Below are 23,448 nucleotides of genomic sequence, written 5' to 3'. Positions count from 1 at the left end.
TTTATTCTAGTAAATTATATACCTCTTTGTTTCCGGCTCTCTGCAAGGCGTCCCCCAAGTGAAAGTAAAACCGACCATCATCAGTTCCAGGTTCACCAGACAACAGGCCTTCCTGAAATATGACCATTATTGTCAATTTATAATAGAAGAGATAAATAAATGTCACTGGGACATAAAATCACAGACCCTTCAATCTTTTTCATCTTGTTTTAGAAAATATTTTCTTAGATATTCCGATACAATAAACATTCCTAGACGTAGAGAACCCCATGTTGACACTTTCTATGGTAACTAATGTAAAGTTCTATTAACCTCTACACCACAATATAGTCAACAAAAGACATACCACAAAAATACTGGGTGGAGGAAAACTTTTTATATTACCCTAATTTTATAGTGTGCCGACTGTGGGCCTTTTTAATAGCTTAAAGAAGTATTGTGCTTCTCCAGGTGAAATAGCATTATCAGTTTTATAAATGCCATTGACAACTAACAAAACAAATACAAAAATAAAAATAAAAAAGTGTTTTCAGAAATATGCCCCATTCACATCACAATTGCAAGCTACATCGCCAGTATACCATAGTACATTCACTGACTTTAATACATCAAACACTGCCTACATGTGACTGTGAACACACACCGTATACGCAGCAGATACGCAGCAGATCTGCAGCAGATTTGATGGTGCAGATTTGATGCTGTGTTCAGTTATTTAGATCTAATCTGCTGCGTTTCTGCTGCGTATCGCAGCAGAAAATACGCAGCGATACGGTGTGTGTGAAGCTACCCTAAAGGGAAACTATCAGCAGGTTATCTCCCCATTAAGAAGGAGACGCCAAGGAGAGTTACTGGTTTGCTCCAAAGTCCGGTAACACCATTAGGGGCACTAGGCCACAGTTAGGAGCACTGCCCCACTTCCACATAGACGATCCGGCTGGTCCGCTCCATTGATTATCATTAGGAAGGGGTAGGCCGGCAAGGGCAGATCGGTGCTAGGTGGGCGGAGCAGTGCTCCTAATGCTGCCTAAGTGCCCCTAACGGTCTTACTGGACATGGAGCAAACAACTAAGGCTCGGTCCACACTATGTTTTTCCCATCCGTTTCACATATCCGTTTATATTTGGTTACTTTTAACGGACAGAAAAACATGGTCAACCCTATTTTTGTATACGTTGTGTATAGGGATGGTCCGAACCCTCCGAGGTTCGGGTTCGTATGAACCCGAACGCTCGGCATCAGATTCCCGCTGTCTGCCCGCTTCGTGGAGCGGGTGGATACAGCGGGAGGACCGCCTGGAAAACTGGGATACAGCCTATGGCTATGGCTGTATCCCAGTTTTCCAGGCGGTCCTCCCGCTGGATCCGCCCCCTGCACGGAGCGGGCAGACAGCGGGAATCATTACCGATAGTTTGGGTTCGTACGAACCCGAACCGAACTCGGTTCGGACCATCCCTAGTTGTGTACAATGGATGCACAGCAGCATTTGTCCTGATACATAAAGATTTTGGTCCCAAATCCTAGCTTTAGGACCAAAACACACTTGGTAAGGTAATAAACTGCACTGAAATAGGCTATTAACCTAAGGGGCCATTCGGTTCCTATAATAACCCAGCCATTACTAACAAGTCTACACTAAAATGTAGAAATGTGGGTCAAACAACAAAACAGATTTATCAAAAACCGACCTGAGTTGTAGTTTTTCTCATTATTGTCTTTTGTGTTTAAAACACGCAGTGACTTTTTGCTGGTGCGGTAGTATCTGGATTCCCAACCACTCTACTATTACACTACTGAACTCAGTGATGTTACACAAATCATGTTATTCCATCCAAATCAATCAGAACTATACATGTTTCACCATAAAAAACAGCTTCTTATGGGACTAGGGCATAACATGAATACTTCTTGCCAGTATCCTTACATATCTCAGCAAAATAGCCCAAAGCATGATAGGAATGGGACCTAATTATATAATAACAGTTCATGATTATACTAATTAGGAAGAAAGTATATCACCCATGTTGGTTACCTTTAAATAAGGAATGCTTTCAAAAATTTTATTTTCTGCTTTGAGGATGAACCCATAATGTACTTTGGCAAATCCATTACTAGGGTCCAACGATAATACCTAAAACAAGAAAAGGGAATACAAAAATATAAAAAAGGATTCTTTTGTATGCTCTTGCCAAACAGTAATTCCCTTGCAAGTTATTTCTCAGCTAAGGGTCCTTTTTAGAGTGAGCGAATTTACAGTAATAGCGCTTCATTATCTCTGCAACCGCTTATTAGCCTGCTTCCATTTAACTGAATGCTGCTCCTCCACGGGTGCTAGGAAAAGCTGAATCCAATCCTGGGAGACTGGGAGATGTGCCACGTGGTACAGAGTGGCAATCAGTTTAATGGAAGTCGGCTGATGAGCGGATTGCAGAGATAATGAGGCGCTTTGCTATTACTGTAAATTCAGTTATCTCTAGTCCTTTTACATGGTCTTGCGTGTAATCGGCCAGTGTCGGAGGTGCTTAAGACTCTGTTCTTGGTGTCTTTGTTGCACAAGGACCTATTTGCTCAGTAAATCAGTAGACAAAGTGGTGTCTCACCTGGCTAAGAGGGAAGGTCCTTGTGTGAAATAGAGACACAACAAAGTGCTGTGCGGTGGGGGACTGACACAGATATATTAGCAATGGGGGGGGGGGGGCGCTAGTCATTTTTTTCTATGTTACTGAGCGCTGAGCAGAGTTAAATAGAAAAATAAAATCTCCACAATACCCCTATATAGTGCCCTATATGAATTCCATGACTAGAATTTAAAGGGAACCTGTCATTTTTATTCTGCCCGAACCCCAAGATTCATGGTGGCCTCTGCCTGCCCACCAACCTTGATTAATTTCTTCTCATACCCAAACAGCAAAATCTATAAATAAGGCGGGGTGGGGAAAATAACAACTCCCCTTTAAAGGAGAAGTCCGGCCAAAATAAATTTTTGATATGTTGTTACTTATGAAAAGTTATACAAATTTCTAATGTACATTAATTATGGGAAATGCACATATAGGGCTATTTCCCTTAATTTAGTAGATCAGGAAGGGTTAGAATTCTCTCAGAACCAGTGACGTCACGACGAAAGGTGTAATTCCTATGGAGTGTCCAGCCGGGGGCGCTCTCTATATAGAAGTCTATTGGACTTTATTGTTTCTATGGATTTCTATGTAATGTAATGTAGTGTACAGTGCTTTATTGAATGAATACATCTATGGAATACTTTGGGGAGCAAGTGTCCCTGCTCCCCAAAGTATTGCATAAATGTATTCATTCAATATATTAGGATATCACAGTAAGCCCGCCAATCCGCCGCATTCCCGACGATCCGCCGCATATACACTGAACTACAGCTCCCATCATCTGCTTATAGTATGAGCAGGTGATGGGAGCTGTAGCTGGGTTATGGATATCACTTGCCTGCGATTCCACTGCTTATGCCGCCAGGCGCAGGGGGGAGCGGCTCAGTAAACAGGAGCGCTCCTCCCTCCTCCTCCCTGCGGGAACCTTCCCCCTATACCACTGGTTGCAATATGAGGACCACAATACTGACTGAAATATACGTAGTGTGAACCCAGCCTTGGGCTGAGTTCACACAAAGTATATTTCAGTCAGTATTTGGTCAGTATTTTGCAACCTCAACCAGGAGTGGATTGAAAACACAGAAAGGCTCTGTTCACACAATGGTGAAATTGAGTGGATGGCCGCCATATAACAGTAAATAACTGCCATTATTTCAATACAAAATATTTACCATTAAATGGCGGCCATCCACTCAATTTCACCATTGTGTGAACAGAGCCTTTCTGTGTTTTCAATCCACTCCTGGTTTATGGTTACAATATGAGGACCACAATACTGGCTGAAATATACGTAGTGTGAACCCAGCCTTACATGTTAAATTTAACTTTCTGCATCTAGAGATTAAAAATAGTGCTCAACGTATCCATGGTGTCATAAAAAGATTAAAACTATGCAAATGTTACACTCATGTGAGTAGGCCTGGCCCCTGCGATTTTGGAGTCAGTAGAACAAAGAGGCTTTATAGAGTGTCACCCACAAACAGCTAAGTGGATGAGACTATAAGATAATACTCTCCAGAGGGAGAGGTCTGGTGGAGGTACAAAGGGTAACCCCAACCTTGCCCCAGGAAAAAAAGCACATATTAACAGCCCATCCAAAAAACATTGGGGGAGATTTATCACACATGGTGTAAAGTGAAACTGGCTCAGTTGCCCCTAGCAACCAATCAGATTCCACCTTTCATTCCTCACAAACTCTTTGGAAAATGAAAGTGGAATCTGATTGGTTGCTAGGGGCAACTGGGCCAGTTTCACTTTACACCATGTTTGATAAATTTCCCCCATTGTCTACATTATTTGAGAAGCTTCACATCTGAAGCTAGTCATACAATCTGCCAATTTATATTTGTTGACAAAATTCAAAACGTAAAAATTCTAAATATGTAGAATTCTAAACATTCTAAAAATTTTAAACAGTCAAAACAAACTGGAAACCCCCCTTGGGGGGCTCACACAAATTACTCTATGGTACTCCATTTACCTCTTCATATACTTCTTTGGCTTTCTGATTATCTCCAAGCAAAAGGTAGCCAACCCCAAGATCATTTCTGAGTGATATATCTTCAGGGTAGAGCTGTACTAACTTCTGAAGAGTAAGTATAGATCCTCGCATGCGGCCTGGGGTGTAAAAACAGAGCCGAGAAGTTATACTGTATAAAATTGTTTTCCTTATGAAGATAAACAGGTGTTCAATGATTTGTTTAACCCTTAGCCGCACCAGGACGTTATTGTACGTCCTGGCAGGAGGTTACTTTCCGCACCAGGACGTACAATAACTTCCCGACTCCCGGTGCTCACTGTTTACATAAACAGTGACCGGGAGCCGCAGCTAAACTGTCAGCTGATAGCTGACAGTTTAGTGTAGGTGCCGCTGGACCCCCTGAAGGGGTCTGGCACAGGCGATCACCGGCATGAGTGGATCGGTAACGTTCCACTGATCCCGGTGAAGACAGTATTAAACCCCCGATCCCGGTCTCTGCTGAGATCCGGGGGAAGCTGGGGCAGACCTCCCTCCTGCTCTGCGGTCCATTGCCGGCCCCCTGCACCGCCCCCCGAAACCCCCCCATGTCACACATACCGGTCCCCCTAACCAGCTCCCCCCGCTGACTGCGACATCGCCGCCCCCCGTTGCCGTGTCCCCCGATCTCCGCATGATGCCATATCCTCCTTGCTGCCTATCCCCCGGCCGCTGCCACTCCGTCCCGGTTCCCCGATCCCGCCCCCCCCCTCCGCTGCCATGTCCTTTTCCTTACCCCCTCCAGCTGATTTGTGTCCCTCCGCTGTTCTATCTTCCTGTCGGGCAGAGTAGCGGCGGCAGGCGGGTGTCGGATGGGGTGTCCCGGCAGAGATCGCTCTTCTCCCTCCTCCTTGCAGTAATAGTTTGCCGGATCGCGGAGCTCACAGTGAGTTCTGGGACCGGGGAGCCATTGCTGCAAGGAGGAGGGAGAAAAGTGATCTCTGCTGTGACCCCCTCCTGCTGCAGCAGCATGTACCAGCATCAGTCTAAAGATGCTGTTACATGCTGCCATATACTGTGATTGACAGCTCTGTGATCAGAGCTGTCAATCACAGTATATGATCGTTACTGGAGGGCAGAGCATGGATGCAGGCTCTGATCCCTCACTTTGTGATGAAATCAGAGCCTGCATCCATGGAGTGTAAAAACACACACACACACACAAACACACATACATAATAAAAAAATACCCCCTCCCCTGTGATCTCCCAGTAATAAGGGAGATCTTAGTAAGTGTTTATCAGCGTCCCTTAGTTAGCGTCAGTCAACGTCCCTTAGTAAGCGTCAGTCAACGTCCCTTAGTAAGCGTCAGTCAACGTCCCTTAGTAAGCGTCCCTTAGTAAGCATCAGTCAGCGTCCTTTAGTTAGCGTCAGTCAGCACCCCTTAGTAAGCGTCAGTCAGCACCCCTTAGTAAACGTCAGTCAGCACCCCTTAGTAAACGTCAGTCAGCACCCCTTAGTAAACGTCAGTCAGCACCCCTTAGTAAACGTCAGTCAGCACCCCTTAGTAAGCGTCAGTCAGCACCCCTTAGTAAGCGTCAGTTCAGTAAACGACCATTAGTAAGCTTTAGTCAGCGTCCCTTAGTAAGTGACAGTAAGTGTAAGTGTCCATCAGTACGTATCAGTCAGAGTCCCTTAGTAAGCTAGTCCCTTAGTAGTCAGTAAGCTTCAGTCAGTGTCCATCAATAAAACTCAGTAAGCGTCATTCAGTGTCTGTCAGTCAGCGTCCATTAGCAGGTGTCAGTAAGAGTCAGTCAGCATCAATTAGTATGTGTCCTAAGCGTCAATCAGCATCAGTCAGCGTCCATTAGTAGGTGTCCGTAAGCGTCATTCACCTTCTGTAAGTGTCGGTCAGCATCAGTCAGCGTCCTAAGTGAGATTTAGTCAGTGTCCATTACTAAGGATCAATCAGCATCTGTTAGTCAGTCACCTTCCGTAAGTAAGTGTCAGTCAGCATCAATCAGCGTCCGTCAGTAATCGTCAGTCAGCGTCTGTTAGTCAGTCAGTGTCCGTGTCAGTCAGCGTCCATTAGTAAGTGTAAGTAAGCGTCAGTCAGTGTCCGTTAGTAAGTGTCAGTAAACGTCCGTGCATTTACTGCTACAGCAGGAGTATACACACACACAGAGGTGCTCCTTCTCTTCTGAGCCCTGTTGTACGCCCATATGATACTTTACGTTCACAAATCGGTTATTTCTGTACTCGGGAGAGATTGCTTTACAAAATTTGGGGGGCTTTTTCTCCTTCAGGCTTTTTGACATTTGAAAAATTTGGGGTTTCACCAATGCATAAGTGTGAAAAATGTGGTTTTTCATTTTCACAGGCCACTTTTGCAAAAAACTGTGAAAAACCTGTGAGGTCTATATGCTCACTGTACCACTTGTTACATTCCTTAAGGGGTGTAGTTTGCAAAATGGGGTCACTTTTGGGGGGCTTCCACTGTCTCGGCACTAGGGGGGTTTGTAACTGTAACATGTTCTCCTACATTTATTCCAGCCAAATCCACACTCCAAAATTAAAAGGTTGGTCCTTCTATTCTGAGCCGTGTTGTGCGCCCGCACAACACTTTACGTTCACAAATGGGGTATTTGTAAAAACTGCAGACTCAGAGGAATAAATATTTCATTACATTTTCCTTTTTATAGCTGTGCGGTATGAAAGAAATAGGATTGAATTGGAATGTCTGCAAAGAAAATTGAAATTTTTACTTTTCACACTTACTTTGCAGTTATTCCTGTGAAATGCCTAAAGGGTTAAAAAACTGTATGAATGTCAATTTTAATACTTCAAAGGGTGAAGAGTCCAAAATGGGGTGAATTATGGGCGTTTCTAGTATCCAGGCCTCTAGAATATACTCCAAAACTGAACTCGTCCCTAAAAAATTCTGAGATTAAATTTTCACGAAAATTTTGAAAATTACTACTAAACAATTGCAGCCCCTAAAATCCTAAAAAAGTTAAATTGTGTTCACCAAATGCTGCCAATATGAAGAAGACATGTTATAGATATGAATTAATCAATAATTTATGTGATATAACTATCTTCCTTATTAGCAGAGACTTTCAAATTTAGACAAATGCATTTTTTTTTAATTTGTAGTAAACAGAAAGGGAGGGCACCACAGACAATAACAAAAGAGAAAGGGGTGCTACAGTACTAAAAAAATGGAACTATGAATATCAAAAAGAAAAAGAGAAAGCACTGAATCAGCACACCCAAGACGATATATCAAAAGAGTCAAATTTTATTAGAGTACTCTAATAAAATTTGACTCTTTTGATATATCGTCTTGGGTGTGCTGATTCAGTGCTTTCTCTTTTTCTTTTTGATATTTTTTTTTAATTTTTCACAACATTTTGGAGTTTTTCACAAAAAAAAGCTAAAGGTATCGGCCTAAATTTACCACTAACATAAAGTAGAATATGTCACGAAAAAACAATCTTGGAACCACAAGGATCGGTAAAAGCATTCCAGAGTTATTAATATATAAAGTGACACATGTCATATTGGAAAAATTTGGCTGTGTCATAAACACCAAAACTGGCTGTGTCCCCTAAGGGTTAAAGGAAAGGAGTCTTTGGAAAAAATTTCCTGCGTTATCGGATCCATGCTCTATCACGACTGCATTAGTGCTAACAATTGTGTGTGCAATTTTTCTGTCAATAAATTATAAGGATGTGGGGGAGAAGGATGAAGCTTCTTAAAGGGGTACTCCAGTAAAAAAAAAAATGCTTCAAATCACCTGGTGTCAGCAGTTTATATAGCTTTGTAAATAACTTCTATTTAAAAAATCTCCAGTCTTCCAGTACTTAACAGCTACTGTATGTCCTGCAGGAAGTGTTGTTTTCTTTCCAGTCTGACAAAATACTCTCTGCTTCCACCTCTGTCCATGTCAGGAACTGTTCAGAACAGTATCAAATCCCCATAGAAAGCCTCTACTGCTCTAGACAGTTCCTGACACAGACAGAGGTGGCAGCAGAGAGTATTTTGTTAGGCTGGAAAGAATACACTACTTCCTGCAGGACATGCTGCAGATGATAAGTACTGGACAGCTTCAAATACAAGTTTACAAATCTTTCTGGCACTAGTTTATGAGTACCCCTATAACGTAGACACCAATACGAGCGAACCGACAAAAGGCTCAATGCTCTTGTATAGTGTTTGGATAACTCATACACCATAAGTACCATTTGTTCATTCCAGTGTTGTTTCACTGCAGCAGAAAACATATGATTTCATTGCTATGCATCTTAATAGCAGATCCCTGGCTGCATAAATGAGACTGAGTCCAGGTAATAATGGAAATGTTTTGTTCCAGTAGGTTTGTCATTTTCATTACACTTGTGTGTTATTAATGTATGCATGGCGGGAACGCCGAGTCCACTGAGTAATCAGGCCGTGCCACTTGTCCTGTCATCGGTGCGGCAGCATGGTATAAACACCTTGCCTCCAGTCCATGTCACTTGGTAATTACAGAGTTCAGACCTTTACAGCATTCACCCCAATGAATTCTAATTCTCAATCTGTACAGAGATGCAGGTTTTCATAGACTTTTAAGTGTCCCCTATGCTGCTAGTGTAGGTACACATGGCTAAAAGCAATTTATACAACTCCAATTGTTTCTGAAGGTAAAGTCATTATCTATCCATGAATGACAGTAAATAATAGATGTATAATTCAGGTGAATGGAAAATCTCTACTACTGACATGGATATAAATAAATGCCAGCATCAAGATGTATAATTCAGATATATAACTCTACAGTGCAGAGGAGTGCTACAGCCTCACACGAGATCCTGATATTAACAATGATTGACAAGTCTCCTAAGGATTTTTTGCAATGGGCTGATCAATACACTGTAGAATGCAAACTACAACTACTGCAAAGTATCATTTACTGGAAATAGTTTTTCCTTTAAGCGTGAATTAAAGGGGTTGTGCAGCGAATATCTTTTTCTTTCAGTTCAACTGGTGTCAGAGAGTTAAAGCGTCACTGTCGTTTTTTTTTTTTTGTTTTTTTTTGCAGAAATCAATAGTACAGGTGATTTTAAGAAACTTTGTAATTGCCATTATCTGCATTCAAAAAGACTTTCCCCAGCCCCCCCTCTCTCATTCACTGCTCATTATCAGAAAATCCAGATTTTTTTACATCAGTTGGATCCTGTCTGTGCTATGAAGAGGGGAGGAGGGAGGAGGGAAATTAGTCAGCAGCAGAGAGCAGAGAACAAAGGAGTAGCTGTGTGAAAGCCGGTATTCAGATGTCAGAGAGGTCAGTGCTGACTTTAGAGGAAATAGCCCGGTGATGTAGCTGTAAATTAACTCTTTGTTGTTCTGTTTTGGTGCCTCATCTTTCTCAACCCCACCCCTCCTCATAGGAGAACAATGAAGACAGGGGGGAGAGCTTCAAACTGCTTTTTCATGATAAAAATGCATTTTTTTCGGCTAATAAACCCAGTTACAAAGTTTCTTAAAGTCGCCTGTACTATTGATTTCTGCAAAAAAATTTAAAATGACAGTGATACTTTAAATAGATTTGTAATTTACTTCTATTAAAAAATCTCAAGTCTTCCCACACTTATCAGCTGCTATATGTCCTGCAAGAAATTTTGTTTTCTTTTCAGTCTGACACAGTGCTCTCTGCTGCCATCTCTGGCAGAGACAAGAACTCTCCAGAAAAGGAGAGGTTTTCTATGGGAATCCCTATAGTAACTTCTCCTACTCTGGACAGTTCCTGCATATCCGGCATTATGTATCCTGAGAGACTGGGGGCCTGGAGTTTAATGATCATGTAAAAACGCATGGATTCTAGAAGATTTTTTACTGGTGATTATTAACATTTTGGATTGAACAAAGGAAAGGGTTATTCGTAGGGCTGGGCGGTATACCGTGAAAATACCGATACCATCTCTGACATCGGTTAACCGATCTCAACTTTGCCAGGACGGTATGTGCGGTATTTTCACTATTTCGCTGTCTGAGCCCTGAGCTGCACAGGTTGGAGGATGTCATTAGAGATGAGCGGACCGCATGTCATATGTGTGTGCAGGGACGCACAGACAGCACATAGGAAACTGGCACTGTGTCTAAGCGCCCCTGCCACTCCCAACCCCCGCCCGGTGTGTCAGAGCGGCCCGGTCGTCTCAGTCCGCCCCAGCGCCCACCAACCCGACACGGCACAGCACAACCTCCCGGTGTGTCAGAGCGCTCCGCATCACCCGCCCGGCACACCGCCCCTGCTCGTCTCAGCCAGTTCCAGCAGCCCGGCACAGTGGAGCCGCCACCCGCCCATTCCACCACCCCCCGGCGTGTCAGAGTGCTCCGCATCACCCGCCCGGCACACCGCCCCTGCTAGTCTCAGCCAGTTACAGAGGGCCGGCACAGCGGAGCCGCCACCCGTCCGTCCCAGCGCCCCCCAACCTGCCCGGCGTGTCAGAGCATAAGCAGTTACTACTGTGCCGCTCTGACATGCCGGGCAGGTTGGGGGACGCTGGGACGGGCGGGTGGGGGCTCCGCTGTGCCGGGTTGGTTGGCGCTGTGCCGGGCCGCTGGAACTGGCTGAGACAAGCAGGGGCGGTGTGCCGTGGCGGGCAGGTGATGCGGGGCGCTCGGGGACGCTGGGACGGGCGGGTTGATTGACGCTGTGCCGGGGCCCCTGAGTCACTAAAAATCAATCACTAAATAAAAAATCATTAACAGTCATTAAATCTTCCTAAAATCTCTACCGTAGTCTGATCACTATTAACGCAGCTATCAGGGCGGCCAGTAAAGTTCTCATTAGCACCAGGGAACAGTCAGCAATAGATTTATTCACAATCCATGTGAAAAACAGGTGACGTTTCTGACCACAACCCTGATCTTTTCTCAAGCCAAATGACATTTGCCTTGAGAAAAGATCAGGGTTGTGGTTAGAAACGTCACCTGTTTTTCACATGGATTGTGAATAAATCTACACGTTTTTTCATTCAATTTGAGTGCTGCTACCTTTTGGACACAGACAGAATTGATAAGAATAGAAAGATAGATATCTTCACGGCGTGTAAGCACAGTGCCATCTACAGCCCCCCTATAATGTGCCACTCATAGTGTCCCCATAACTGTGCCTTTGTGCTGTCACCTATACATAACATACTATATACCCATCATATATACTGTATGTCCCTGTACTCTGGGTCCCTATAGTACATAGCTATATACCTGCATATACACATCCTGTAGTGTGTCCATAGCTGTATACCTGTATATACACATCATGTAGTGTGTACATAGCCGTATACCTGTATACACATGTCCTGTAGTGTGTACATAGCCGTAAACCTGTATATACACATCCTGTAGTGTGTACATAGCTGTATGCTGTATACCTGTATATACATGTCCTGTAGTGTGTCCATAGCTGTATGCTGTATACCTGTATATACACATCCTGTAGTGTGTACATAGCTGTATGCTGTATACCTATATACACGTCATGTAGTGTGTCCATAGCTGTATGCTGTATACCTGTATACACGTCATGTAGTGTGTCCGTAGGTGTATGCTGTATACCTGTATATATACACGTCCTGTGGTGTGTCCATAGCTGTATGCTGTATACCTGTATATACACGTCTTGTAATGTGTACCTACTGTAGCTTGGGTTGCTGCTCATTGAGTTACTGTACTTTTTTTTTAACTTTGTTGAAACAAAATATCCCTAGTTTGGCATGGCCAAATGGGTGTGGCTTGTAAAAAGGGGCGTGTCATAGTTATCGTCCAATTATCGTTACCGCAGCTACATATGCGATAAGCCGCGATATTGATTTAGGCCAATATCGCCCAGCCCTAGTTAATCGGTCTTTGCTATAAATAATTTCTTCACTTTGGTTTAGGCTACAGATTTGCAACAAGCATGGCTGCCAGTGGCTGACATGGCTGAATCTCCACCCGACTGGTGAGAAGAACAGGTAGAACACATAGATTCTTGTCACCAGCACTTCTGCCTCTGTCAACACAAAAAACTCATGTCCCAAAAATCTATAGCAAAAGGATTTTTCAGTAAATGGATCACTAGAACAGGCACTCGATATAGAGAACAGCTCTGCTCTGCATTGATAAGTCAATTACAAGAATATGATAGACACGGTTGTAAATAAGTGGTCCTGCCAATCTACATACAGGAAAAAAAATCAGCCATCATTTTCAAGGCTTTTCAAAAGTCATCTTACCAAGAAATTGCTGGCGATTGGCTCTTCTCTTGAGTGCAAGTTTCACTAGATCTGTAGGAACATTGGGCAGGACAGTCACTTCTTCATAAGTGGCAATGGCACGCAACAGAATCTCATTGCTCCTCATCTTCTCAGCCAGGTCATCTTCAGACTGCAAAGACAATCAGAGGTTGAAGGAATATGCTAAATAAGAAAAAAGTTCTATCATCCTGATATGTCTATGCTAGGCCCTGTTTATATCTGTGTTATACGGTAGCTGCATTTGTAACGGGAGCTATAGGACATATTAGAATAATGTTTGGATAACCATACTGACTTATAATGGGTTCTGTTGGGTTTTGTTTAGGTTTCTTTTGTTCTGATGGCAAGAAATGTTATCCTACACGTACTGTATCATATATATGATATAATGCTCTGATGCAGTGGTGAATACAAAATTACACTCTAGATGTAGTTTAAAAAAAAAAAAAAAAAACCTGAAATGTCATCAAGTTCAATGACTTGTGTGACGTCCCTGCAAAAATGGCAAATTTGGCAAATGTTTGTAGTGGCATTTAAATACCATCTGTCCATTCTTTACCCTTCTACTTTCCTCTCAATTTAACTTTCTCACTCTCCAATGTTCTCTCATCATTTCTCAGAGAAGGTTCCTGGTTTCCAAGTAGTGGAGTACACATAGATATGTGACTAAGAGCAGGCAACTGGACTATACTGGTTATAATGCAAAAAATGGGTGTGACAGTGTCACTTTAAATTAAAGGGGTTGGCCACTTTATAGTAAAATTATTTTGTGTGTAGTATAAGTAAATGTATTCACTTTACTTACTGACAGCAGCTACCTGTGTACCTCATAAAACTGAAATCAGACTCCCCTCCCCCAGGCTGTGCTGCCCTGCTCTGTGGTGATTCTGTCCATAACATGGCCGACATGGAGAAGCATGTGACCATGGGCCGCCCCCAAGTGTCCACCATAGGCATATACAGGCTCAGTAGTGGACACAGGGCGCAGGGCATGGTCACATGCTCGTTCATGTCAGCCATCTTATGGACAGACTCACCACAGAGCAGGGCAGCACAGCCTGGAGGAGGGGAATTTGATTTTAGCTCTATGAGGTACACAGGGAGCTGCTGTCAGTATATACAGTGAGTACACTTACTTATACTGTATACTGAACTATTTTACTACAAAGTGGCCAACCCCTTTAAACAATAAATGACTGCAAGCAGAGATCTTGAAAACTGCATGGAATTGGTATACAAAGTATTATATAAAATGGTCTAACTCTATGAAGAATAACCTTTATTCGGTGAACCATTATACTGCTTTATACACGGCCATTGCTAGATAAAAAATGAAAGCACAGAGTGGCTAAAGATGCTGCCTGCGATATGCCCGACAGCAATAAATCGACATTCATGTACAGTTCCCATGCCGTGTTAGTTCAAGCATTTTGTATAGTAGAATAACAAGGCAATGAGTCATTGTGAGCTTGTTATGATTGGCAGTGCTCTCTATACTAGTAATAGAAGGACCAGTCAGGCAATCATCAGAGATTCCCTCAACAATCAGTGATGATAAAGAAACAGCACTGGGTGACTCTCTGAGGCTCAGGATAGCATGCTGTCTGACTATCAGCAATAACATTTCTCTGAAATACACAGTAGTGCAATAATACTATACAGAATCCCAAAGGCCAACAAATCTACATTGTGGAATATATCACCTACCCAAATCAGACAATTCAGTGAGGATGAGCCAAAGGAAGAAAATGGAACATTAGACAAAGTGAAAATACACATATGACATACAGTACAACATGCTTTTAGTATACGCTGTGAGGATGGGTTTACCCTTTAAACTGCCCATTTGGCAAATTGTACAAAGTAATGCACCAATCTGACAGCCCTAATATTTGACACCAAAGCTGTAGACTGCTGAGGATTTTTTTTTTAATTCAACTGCAGGTAAATTGCTGAATAGTCTTAAAGGGCACCGACAAACTTTGGTGCAAGGTAAATGACCGCTCAGCTTTCTCTATACATTATTAGCACCCTCTTGTTTCCGAGGGATAATACACTGTACAGTATTAAAGGGTAATGTGTCACATGCTACAATACATACAATATATGAGAAGGGAGGCCCAGATGGAGAGCAGGTAACACATGCTGGAGTGCAGTGGTAGTGGAGATGAGTGGAACAACTACAGGGGGACATGTGCAGAGATGTGGGACATCTACAGGAGGTTAGTGACACATAAAGGTCCCCAAGGTAACAATTTTAAATGCATGTAGTTATGTAGTGTTGCATTTATAATAATTGTACAGTTTTGGATGGAACAACTATGAAAACACTAATACTGTTTTACTATTTATAAGGTTAAAGTGACTGTACCACCAGGCCCAGGCTGAAGCAATGGAGGCGGGCCGACCCACCCTTAGTGGAGGAAACCCTGGACCCTCTATGATAGGGTTCCATTGATTCTAATGGAGTCACGTCATGGAGGGCCTGGAGTTTCTTTCCACTAAGGGTGGGTCGGCCCGCCTCCAGTGCTTCAGCCTGGGCCTGGTGGTACAGTCACTTTAAGAATTATGTAATAATGTAAAAGTTTGGGGCTTTTAATACTCTGTGCTTACCATAGCGAAAAAGTGGCACTCCAATAAATAAGGTAAAGTAAAGAGTGTATTCACCCATGTTTACAAATATGATACAGATATACTGTACAGTGGAGGAAATGGGTATCACATACACTGCTAATTTTGCAGGATTTCCCACCTATAAAGAATGTAAGAGACGGAATTTATAAAAACAATTCCAGAGAATCACATTGTTTGATTTGTAAAAAATTATTTTGCATTTTATTACATGAAATAAGAATGTGATACAAGAGAATAACATATTTTAATATTTTGTACAGAAACGTTTGTTTGCAGTTGCAGAGGTCAGACGTTTCCTGGCGTTCTTGACCAGGTTTGCACACACTGCAGCAGGGATTTTGTCCCACTCCTCAATACAGATCTTCTCCAGATCTTTCAGATCTCAGGGCTGTCGCTGGGCAACATTACGTTTCAGCTCCATCCAAGGGTTATCTATTGGGTTCAGGTCTGGAGACTGCCTAGGCCAATCCAGGACCTTAGAATACCTCTTACGGAGCCACTCCTTGGTTGCCCTGGCTGTGTGTTTTGGGTTATTGTCATGCCAGAAGACCCAGCCACGACCCATCTTCAATGCTCCATCTATTCTCCCTTCAATACGGTGGAGTTTCCCTGTTGCCTTTGCTAAAAAGAACCCCCAAAATATAATGTCCCCCCCCATGCTTTATGGTTGGAACTGTGTTTTTGAGGTTGCATCCATTTTTCTTCTTACTCCAAACATGGCGAGTGAAGTTGATACCAAAATGTTCTATTGCGGTCTCATCTGATCACATGACACTCTCCCATGCATCCTCTGGATCATCCAGATGATCACTGGCAAACTTCAAACAGGCCTGGACATGTGCTGTCATCAGCAGGGGGACCCTGTGTGCCCTGCATGACTTTAATCCATGTAATCTTTGAGACTGAGGTCCCAGCTTTCTTCATGTCCTTGACCAGGTCGCCCTATGTAGTTCTAGGCTAGTTTATGGCTTTTTTTTTCTTAATTATCCTTAACCCACAATGAGAGATCTTGCATGTAGCCCCAGACTGAGGAAGACGGACATTCGTCTTGCATTTCTCCTACTGTCTAATAATAGCACTAACAGTTGTGGCCTTCTCACCAAGCTGCTTGCATATTGTCCTGTAGCCCATCCCAGCCTTGTGCAGGTCTACAATTTTGTCCCCGGTGTCCTTAGAAAGCTCATTGGTCTTCGTTGTGGTGGAGAGGTTGGAGTGTGATTGATTGTGTGGACAGGTGTTCAAAAAGAAACAATTAATAGATAATAAGTGCATAGTAGGAGGAGCTTCTTAAAGAAAGACTAACAGGTCTTTGAGAGACAGAATTCTTGATGGTTGGTAGGTGACCAAATACTTATTTCATGCAAATAAAATGCAAATTCATTATTTAAAAATGATACAATGTGATTTTCTGGAAATTAGTAGAGATCCTGTCACAGTTGAAGTGTAACTACAATAAAAATTACAGACCTCTCTATTCTTTGTAGGTGGGAAAATTGCAAAATCAGCAGTGTATGAAATACAGCTTACAGAGTTAGCTATTGTGTGGGCACGAGAAGTCACTAGTCCTGGCCATTATATGACTTATTGTTTATTCTACATTTATCAGCAGTTTTCCCATCAGCAGGCTCATAGAAATATAGAAGAGTGCCGGCAGAAAAAGACCACTGTGTCTGCCCTTTTAGTATTTGCCTTCTTATAATCTTAGCATAGATAGATAGATAGATAGATAGATACATGTTTGTATAAATTATCTTATTGTAGATTTACCAACCACATCTGCATTTCAGTAATATTTTCTCACTTTGCTTCTGATCTTTTCCCCAACTAACCTCTCACTGTGTACTCTTGTTCTTTAGTTCATTTTTTTTTCTAAAAACACTTCCCTTCAGAAGCTTATTTAGTCCTTTAACATAATTAAAGGTTACACTCATGCCCCCGCTTTCCCTTCTTTCCTCCAGACTATACAGATTTAGATACCAGTTTTATGCTTCATACCTTCCACCATTTTGTAGTCCGTCTTAGGACCCATTCTATTTTAGGTGAGGTCTCCAGAACTGGACACAGTATTCCAGATGTGATGTCACCAGAGCTCTATACAGCGGGATCACAATTTTCCTCTTCCTACTGGTTATACCTCTAGCTATACAGCCCGGCATATTATTTGCTTTCCCTACCGCCTGGCTGCGCTGGTGAATCTCTTTAAGTCTGTCAGAAATCACTCCATACTATAAATTTTCCTTGAGCCTAGCTTCAGAGCAGCTGCTATTATGTCTGTTATATACTTCACACAAAGGTGATCCTACTTCCCTATATCTCTATAGCACACTCTTTGTAGCAGAGGCAGCATGGAAGACATTATAGAGCAGTACTGGGCAGTGTAAGATGTGAACAGTACTTAAATGGAGTAAAAATAATAGTTTTTTTTAATCTTTGCTGGTACTGGATTTGTGGAAGCTTTGTTTAAACTGCTCAGCAATAGTATTTTTAACAGTGAAAGTTCACTTTTTTCTTAAGGCGCTATTACACCAAAGGATTATTATCCATACTTGGCTGAATATCGTTTGGTGTAACAGGCTGATCATGGTCTTTCAACATGTTGAAAAATCCGATAACTAAAGTGACGGTCTGTTGCTTGTCACTCTGTGTTATAGGAGAAGCGGTAGCAGAGCTGCCCCTCTCCGGCCCCCTGCTCACTGTCTGTGCGTGTAATAGCACAGTACGCGAGCTGGGAATAAGGAAGAAGCAAGGGCCGCACTGACAGGTTGGCACTCTCTTCCTCCTCTATATCATGCCGTGTAATACAGCCTTTACACAGAAACCAAAATCCTCTGCAGAGACATGAAATTAAATTATAAAAAATGTGCCTGCCTGCAATAGCCACTAGAGAGAGTTTAGGAGTGTGCCGCATACAGATTTATTATTGATTTCAATGTGTAATCCGTATGCAGTAAACTCCCTCTAGTGGTGACTGCAGGAAGACCAAAATCTATAATAAAATCTCTCTCTATTCTATTTATTTTAGAAAGATGGCATAGTGACTGCTATAAAGTAACATTATAGGACACATCAGCACAGAAATCTGGACACAATGAGTTAAAAAGAAAACATAAGAACAAAACGATGTTCATGGGTAGACACTGGCCTTGGGATCAGTTAGTCCCACCACAGTAGACATATAGGGGGGAGATTTATTAAACATGGTGTAAAGTGAAACTGGCTCAGTTGCCCCTAGCAACCAATCAGATTCCACCTTTCATTCCTTACAGAAAGGTGGAATCTGATTGGTTGCTAGGGGCAACTGAGCCAGTTTCACTTTACACCATGTTTGATAAATCTCCCCCATATTATTTGGGGGACTACTCAAAGGAAACAAAGGGAATAATCTTCTAAGCTACTCTTACTACTTACCCAAAATATCAACCTCATTGTTTAACCTTGTTAGACTGTACAAAGCAGCATATTACATTGTATATAAAATGACATACCTGAGCTTTCCCGTATCTGGCTCTTGGACTCTGGGGATATTTAGTCACCAGAAGTTCAAAAGCTTTTGAAGCTTCTTCAACTTTTCCCTGTGATCATAAACAAGGTAACAATTACTGGCAATAATAAACGTAAAGCACAAAGGAAAATAAGTCATATAACCACCCCGGCAAAACACACTAATAAAGCTTCATAGTAAAATAAAGCAATGAGTGGGCAGAGGAAAGAGAGCAGCGCTGGGTATAAAGATCACTAAAATGACAGCCTCACAGGTGGATGCCTCTGATAAACCTGCCTGCCTGAGAAAGTCGCTTGACTGCTTCTGCTAAATATGGAGCTTGATATAAAATTCACCCTGAGTTCTCCATCTCAGTACAAATCAAATTATTCCACATCACCAGAGGTGGGTGAGCAGTGTGACCTTGCATCGGTATCCTCCAGAATCCCAGGTGCCGCTGAATAAACCAGCGCTGGAAGTAAAGGATATGATTTAAGCATGCTATAAATAGAGCAATAATTCTCCGGGAAAAGTCTATTAAAACCTGGGAGCTTCGGAAGAACAGGTTACAGTTCATTTACAGAACACAAAATACAAGAAGCATAGATTAAGTATTTATTACTCTATACGCCCTGATTTATTTACATACCGGCAACGTTAAAAGAAGGAGAATGAGGAGCGGAGCTGCGGCACTACGACCTACATCTCTGCAGTTACAGAGGCGCTCCGGCTAATAACTAAACATGTCTATGTATCTATGTACTTCTCTTAATTACCGCTTAGAGCTTTAGGGTATACATTATACAGAGGTGCGCTTCCTTCTGTGACTAAGGTGAATGGTGGTTTTAACCTTAGGACCAGCAAATTATTCTAGTGGAGGATGCTCAGTCCGCCCTGACTGATTATGGAACTGACAGTTTCTAAAAGATAAGGAAAAATGGAAGGCGTCCCTGTGCTGGATCTTAAAGGGGTACTAATCAGGGGGAAAAAAATCTTAAGTCTTCCAGTACTTATCATCTGCTGCATTTTCTACAGGAAGTGGTGTATTCTTTCCAGTCTGATATATGGCTCTCTGCTGCCACCTCTGTCCATAGCAGAAGCAAATCCCCATAGAAAACCTCTCCTGCTTTGTACAGTTCCTGACATGGACAGAGGTGGCAGCAGAGAGCACTGTATTAGACTTCCTGCAGGTATACAGGAGCTGGAGACTTTTAAATAGAAGTAATGTCCAAATCTATATAACTTTCTGGCCCTGATTAATTTAAATAAATTTTTTCCCCCTACAGAATACCCTTTTAATATCAAAAGTGTGTTTAAAGAGCAAAAAAATCCACTCATCTTTGGACACTGAGCATACCTGAGCCCTGTGCTTGGCTATGTTTGGATATTCCATAGACAGGGAGAAAAAACTGGGTATCAATTCCCTCCATTCCCTCAGAAGGCAACTGACCTCTATTCTCCTGATCTGTGATCTGACCCCCACCAATCTGCTATTCATCCCCTGTTCTATGGATAAGGAATGATGTTCTATGGACTATAGGCAATAGGCCCTATAATCCTTATTGTATTTAGTAAAATCTCTATATTTGCACCTGATACTATACTGTACAGTGGTTGATACAATAGAAGACATTGGCAGTGCATTGTTACAAATGAACCAGGTGGAGGCAGCGGCAGAATTCATCACTGATAAATGTAAGGTTACACACACGGGAAGGAAAAATGCTAGTACAAACTAAATGGAGAATAATTGGGAAAATGTTATTAGACAGTTAATGTAACTACAGCAAGCAGTGTCAGGCAGCTGCAGAAATAATAAGATCATGGGGGGGTCACCTAAAGGAAGTTGTCATGGTGAATTCAACAAAAGAGGTTAGAAGGGGTGCAGGATGGATTTCTTGGGTGCAGCAACATTATAAATCATGGTTCTAAATTTGGAATTGGGAAGGAATTATCTCCCTAAGAAAAATGTCTCCTTTTGGTGCAACATTACAGGATAATAGGGTGAACTGGATGGGTTTGTGTTTTATTTTCATCCCTACAAACTATGTTACTTAACCTATTACACAGAACGATTATCGGCCATATTCGGCAGATAATCGTCCCGTCTAATAGAAGGCAACGATCAGCCCACATGAACGATGTCTGCTAATCGTTGCTGTTGTTTGTCTTTCAACATAAATAAATAAACTTTTGATCACTTTGCATATTATCTGAGTATTATAGGAAAGGAAGTGTATTAAACTTTTATTGGGAGGGGGGGGGTTATAAGGTTTTTTTTTTTTTAAACTTCTTTTTTATGACCCTTTTTTTTTTAAACACTTTTATTCACTTTAAAACATGGAATCGTTAGATTGCATATACTGATCTATGCTATGCCATAGCATAGCATAGATCAGTGTTATCGGCGATCTGTGCATAGAGCCTGCCTGAGAGCAGACTCTATACATAGATGGCCGACCCGACAGGACGGAGGTAAGTGTCTTACCCCTGCCCATCGGTACAAGCAATATGGCTGCGGGGGTCCCGATCAGTCAGTGTCATGGGCTTATCCTGTCACTGAGTACCTTAAATGGCGCGATTGCGATAGATCACAGAGTTTAAGGGGTTAATGACAGGCAGCTGCGGGATTGCAGCTGCCTGTCATTATCCTCGGCTCCCTGGACACTGATGTGTGCAGGACTGCTCTCACTGCAGCGGTCCCTCATACATCAAAGGCCCCTCACAGTCAGAAACGTACATACACGTTCCTGCTGCATGAGGTATGTGCAGCAGGAACGCATATGTACGTGTTGCTGATGTGAAGGGCTTAAAGAGGTACTCCAGCAAAATGTTTTTTTCCTTCACATCAGCTAGTGGCAAAAACTTGTGTAGATTTGTACATTACTTCTATTTAAAAATCTCAAGTCTTCACGTACTTATCAGCTGCGTGTCCTTCAGGAAGTGGTGTATTATTCCACTCCGACACAGTGCTCTCTGCTGCCACCTCTGTCCGTGACAGGTACTGTCCAGAGCAGGAGAGGGTTTTTTTATGGGGATTTGCCACTGATTTGGACAGTTCCTGTCAAGCACAGAGATGGCAGCAGAGAACACTGTGTCATAATGGAAAGAATACACCACTTCCTGCAGGACATACAGTAGCTGATAAGTACTGGAAGACTTGAGATTTTTAAATAGTAAAAGTAAATTACAAATTTATATATGTCTTTCTGACACCAGTTGATTTAAATTGTTTTGCCAGAGTATCTATAAATGTAACCCCTTCCTTGTGCTGCCACTGTATGTACACTGTGCTGCCTCCGGTATTTAAATTTTCCACCCTCTCCTTTCAGTCTATGGGATTGTGATCAGAAGCAGCTCAGTGCTTAGTATAAATCTTTCCTTGCTGTGCTGTTGTATCTTTCATGTCTGGTCACAAAGCACTAGAGATAAGCGCTACTTGAGCATGCTCGAGTCTGATCGTTCAGCATGTAGTGCTGGGAGGGTTAATCACAGTGAGTTCATTAGAAACCTCCCAGCATTACAAAGAAGCTACAGTGTTGCAGATAAAGACAGTCAGGGACTTGTTTATCAGCCATATTACAAGGGGGGGGGGGGCAGAGAGAAAAGATTACACACAGATTTTTGTGTCTTCAGCAGAAAGCAGCAGCTGAGAATTAGGGGAAGTAGACTGAATAGATAATAACAAGTATGGAAGGAGTTGTTAGTCTCACCATAGGCAGCAACATATCAAAAGTTATGTTTGAGCAGACTACTTTTTAAGGCCTGTGGCTATATCCTTGTATTCCAGGCAGCCTCAGGGCTGCATCCAACTTATTTAGCCACCAGTATTTAAATGCTGAATGATCGGACTCAAGCATATTTAAGTTGGGCTCATCTTCACTGATGCACCTACCAAGTGCATCAGTAACCCTCTTCTCCCCCACATGCTTTCTATAGTAGTTTACTGTTAAAACTGTTAAAATTCAGTGCACTTTCACCATCACTATGTCATAGTAAAGAGGAATAGGTCTTGTGCTGTTCAGTGACTGGACAAGCAATTCTCATTGGCTCAATAACAGCAGTGAGAGCACTGCAATCGCCTCATCACCACTCTGAAGGGTTAATCTAAGAAAACCAGGCAGGTTTTAAAAAATCTTTTGAAATGACAGGTACACTTTAAGCAAAGAATACGCTATTCTTACCCAATGACAGAATGATGCGTAAAAAGAACATTATTGCCAGAACTGATGATATGCAAAGCGAGAAGCTGATCTATCACTCGTATATGAGAGTGAGCACCATAGAAATGAGAAATGCAATAACTATGACAAGATAGCTCGCTCACTGCACTGTTATTAACCGGCACAGCTGTTGCTTGGAGAATGACACATTCAGCTGATATACTGCTGCTAAATTCAGCCCGGAGCAAAGGCCTCCATGAAGGGAAAACGAATGCAGCTTTATTTTCACTTATGTCGGCTGGTTATGACT

General features: G+C 42.3%; 1 protein-coding gene across 4 annotated transcripts in view; it reads right to left on the bottom strand.

The window, feature by feature from the left end:
• The window catches only part of ASPH (aspartate beta-hydroxylase), a 144,608-nt gene that overhangs the window by 19,765 nt on the left and 101,395 nt on the right, over positions 1 to 23,448 (bottom strand). For all 4 annotated transcript variants that reach the window (XM_069957539.1, XM_069957540.1, XM_069957541.1 and 1 more), the window contains 5 exons: positions 18,980 to 19,066; positions 12,840 to 12,990; positions 4,603 to 4,739; positions 2,033 to 2,131; positions 23 to 112 (listed from right to left, as the gene is read on the bottom strand). In XM_069957539.1, coding sequence (XP_069813640.1) covers positions 23 to 112; positions 2,033 to 2,131; positions 4,603 to 4,739; positions 12,840 to 12,990; positions 18,980 to 19,066 — 564 coding nt within the window. The remainder of the gene's footprint in view (positions 1 to 22; positions 113 to 2,032; positions 2,132 to 4,602; positions 4,740 to 12,839; positions 12,991 to 18,979; positions 19,067 to 23,448) is intronic.

This window comes from Dendropsophus ebraccatus, chromosome 2, assembly GCF_027789765.1.
Source record: "Dendropsophus ebraccatus isolate aDenEbr1 chromosome 2, aDenEbr1.pat, whole genome shotgun sequence".
NCBI lineage: Eukaryota > Metazoa > Chordata > Amphibia > Anura > Hylidae > Dendropsophus > Dendropsophus ebraccatus.
The sequence above is the reverse complement of the archived record's forward strand: the minus strand, read 5'-3'. Positions and strand labels throughout refer to the sequence as shown.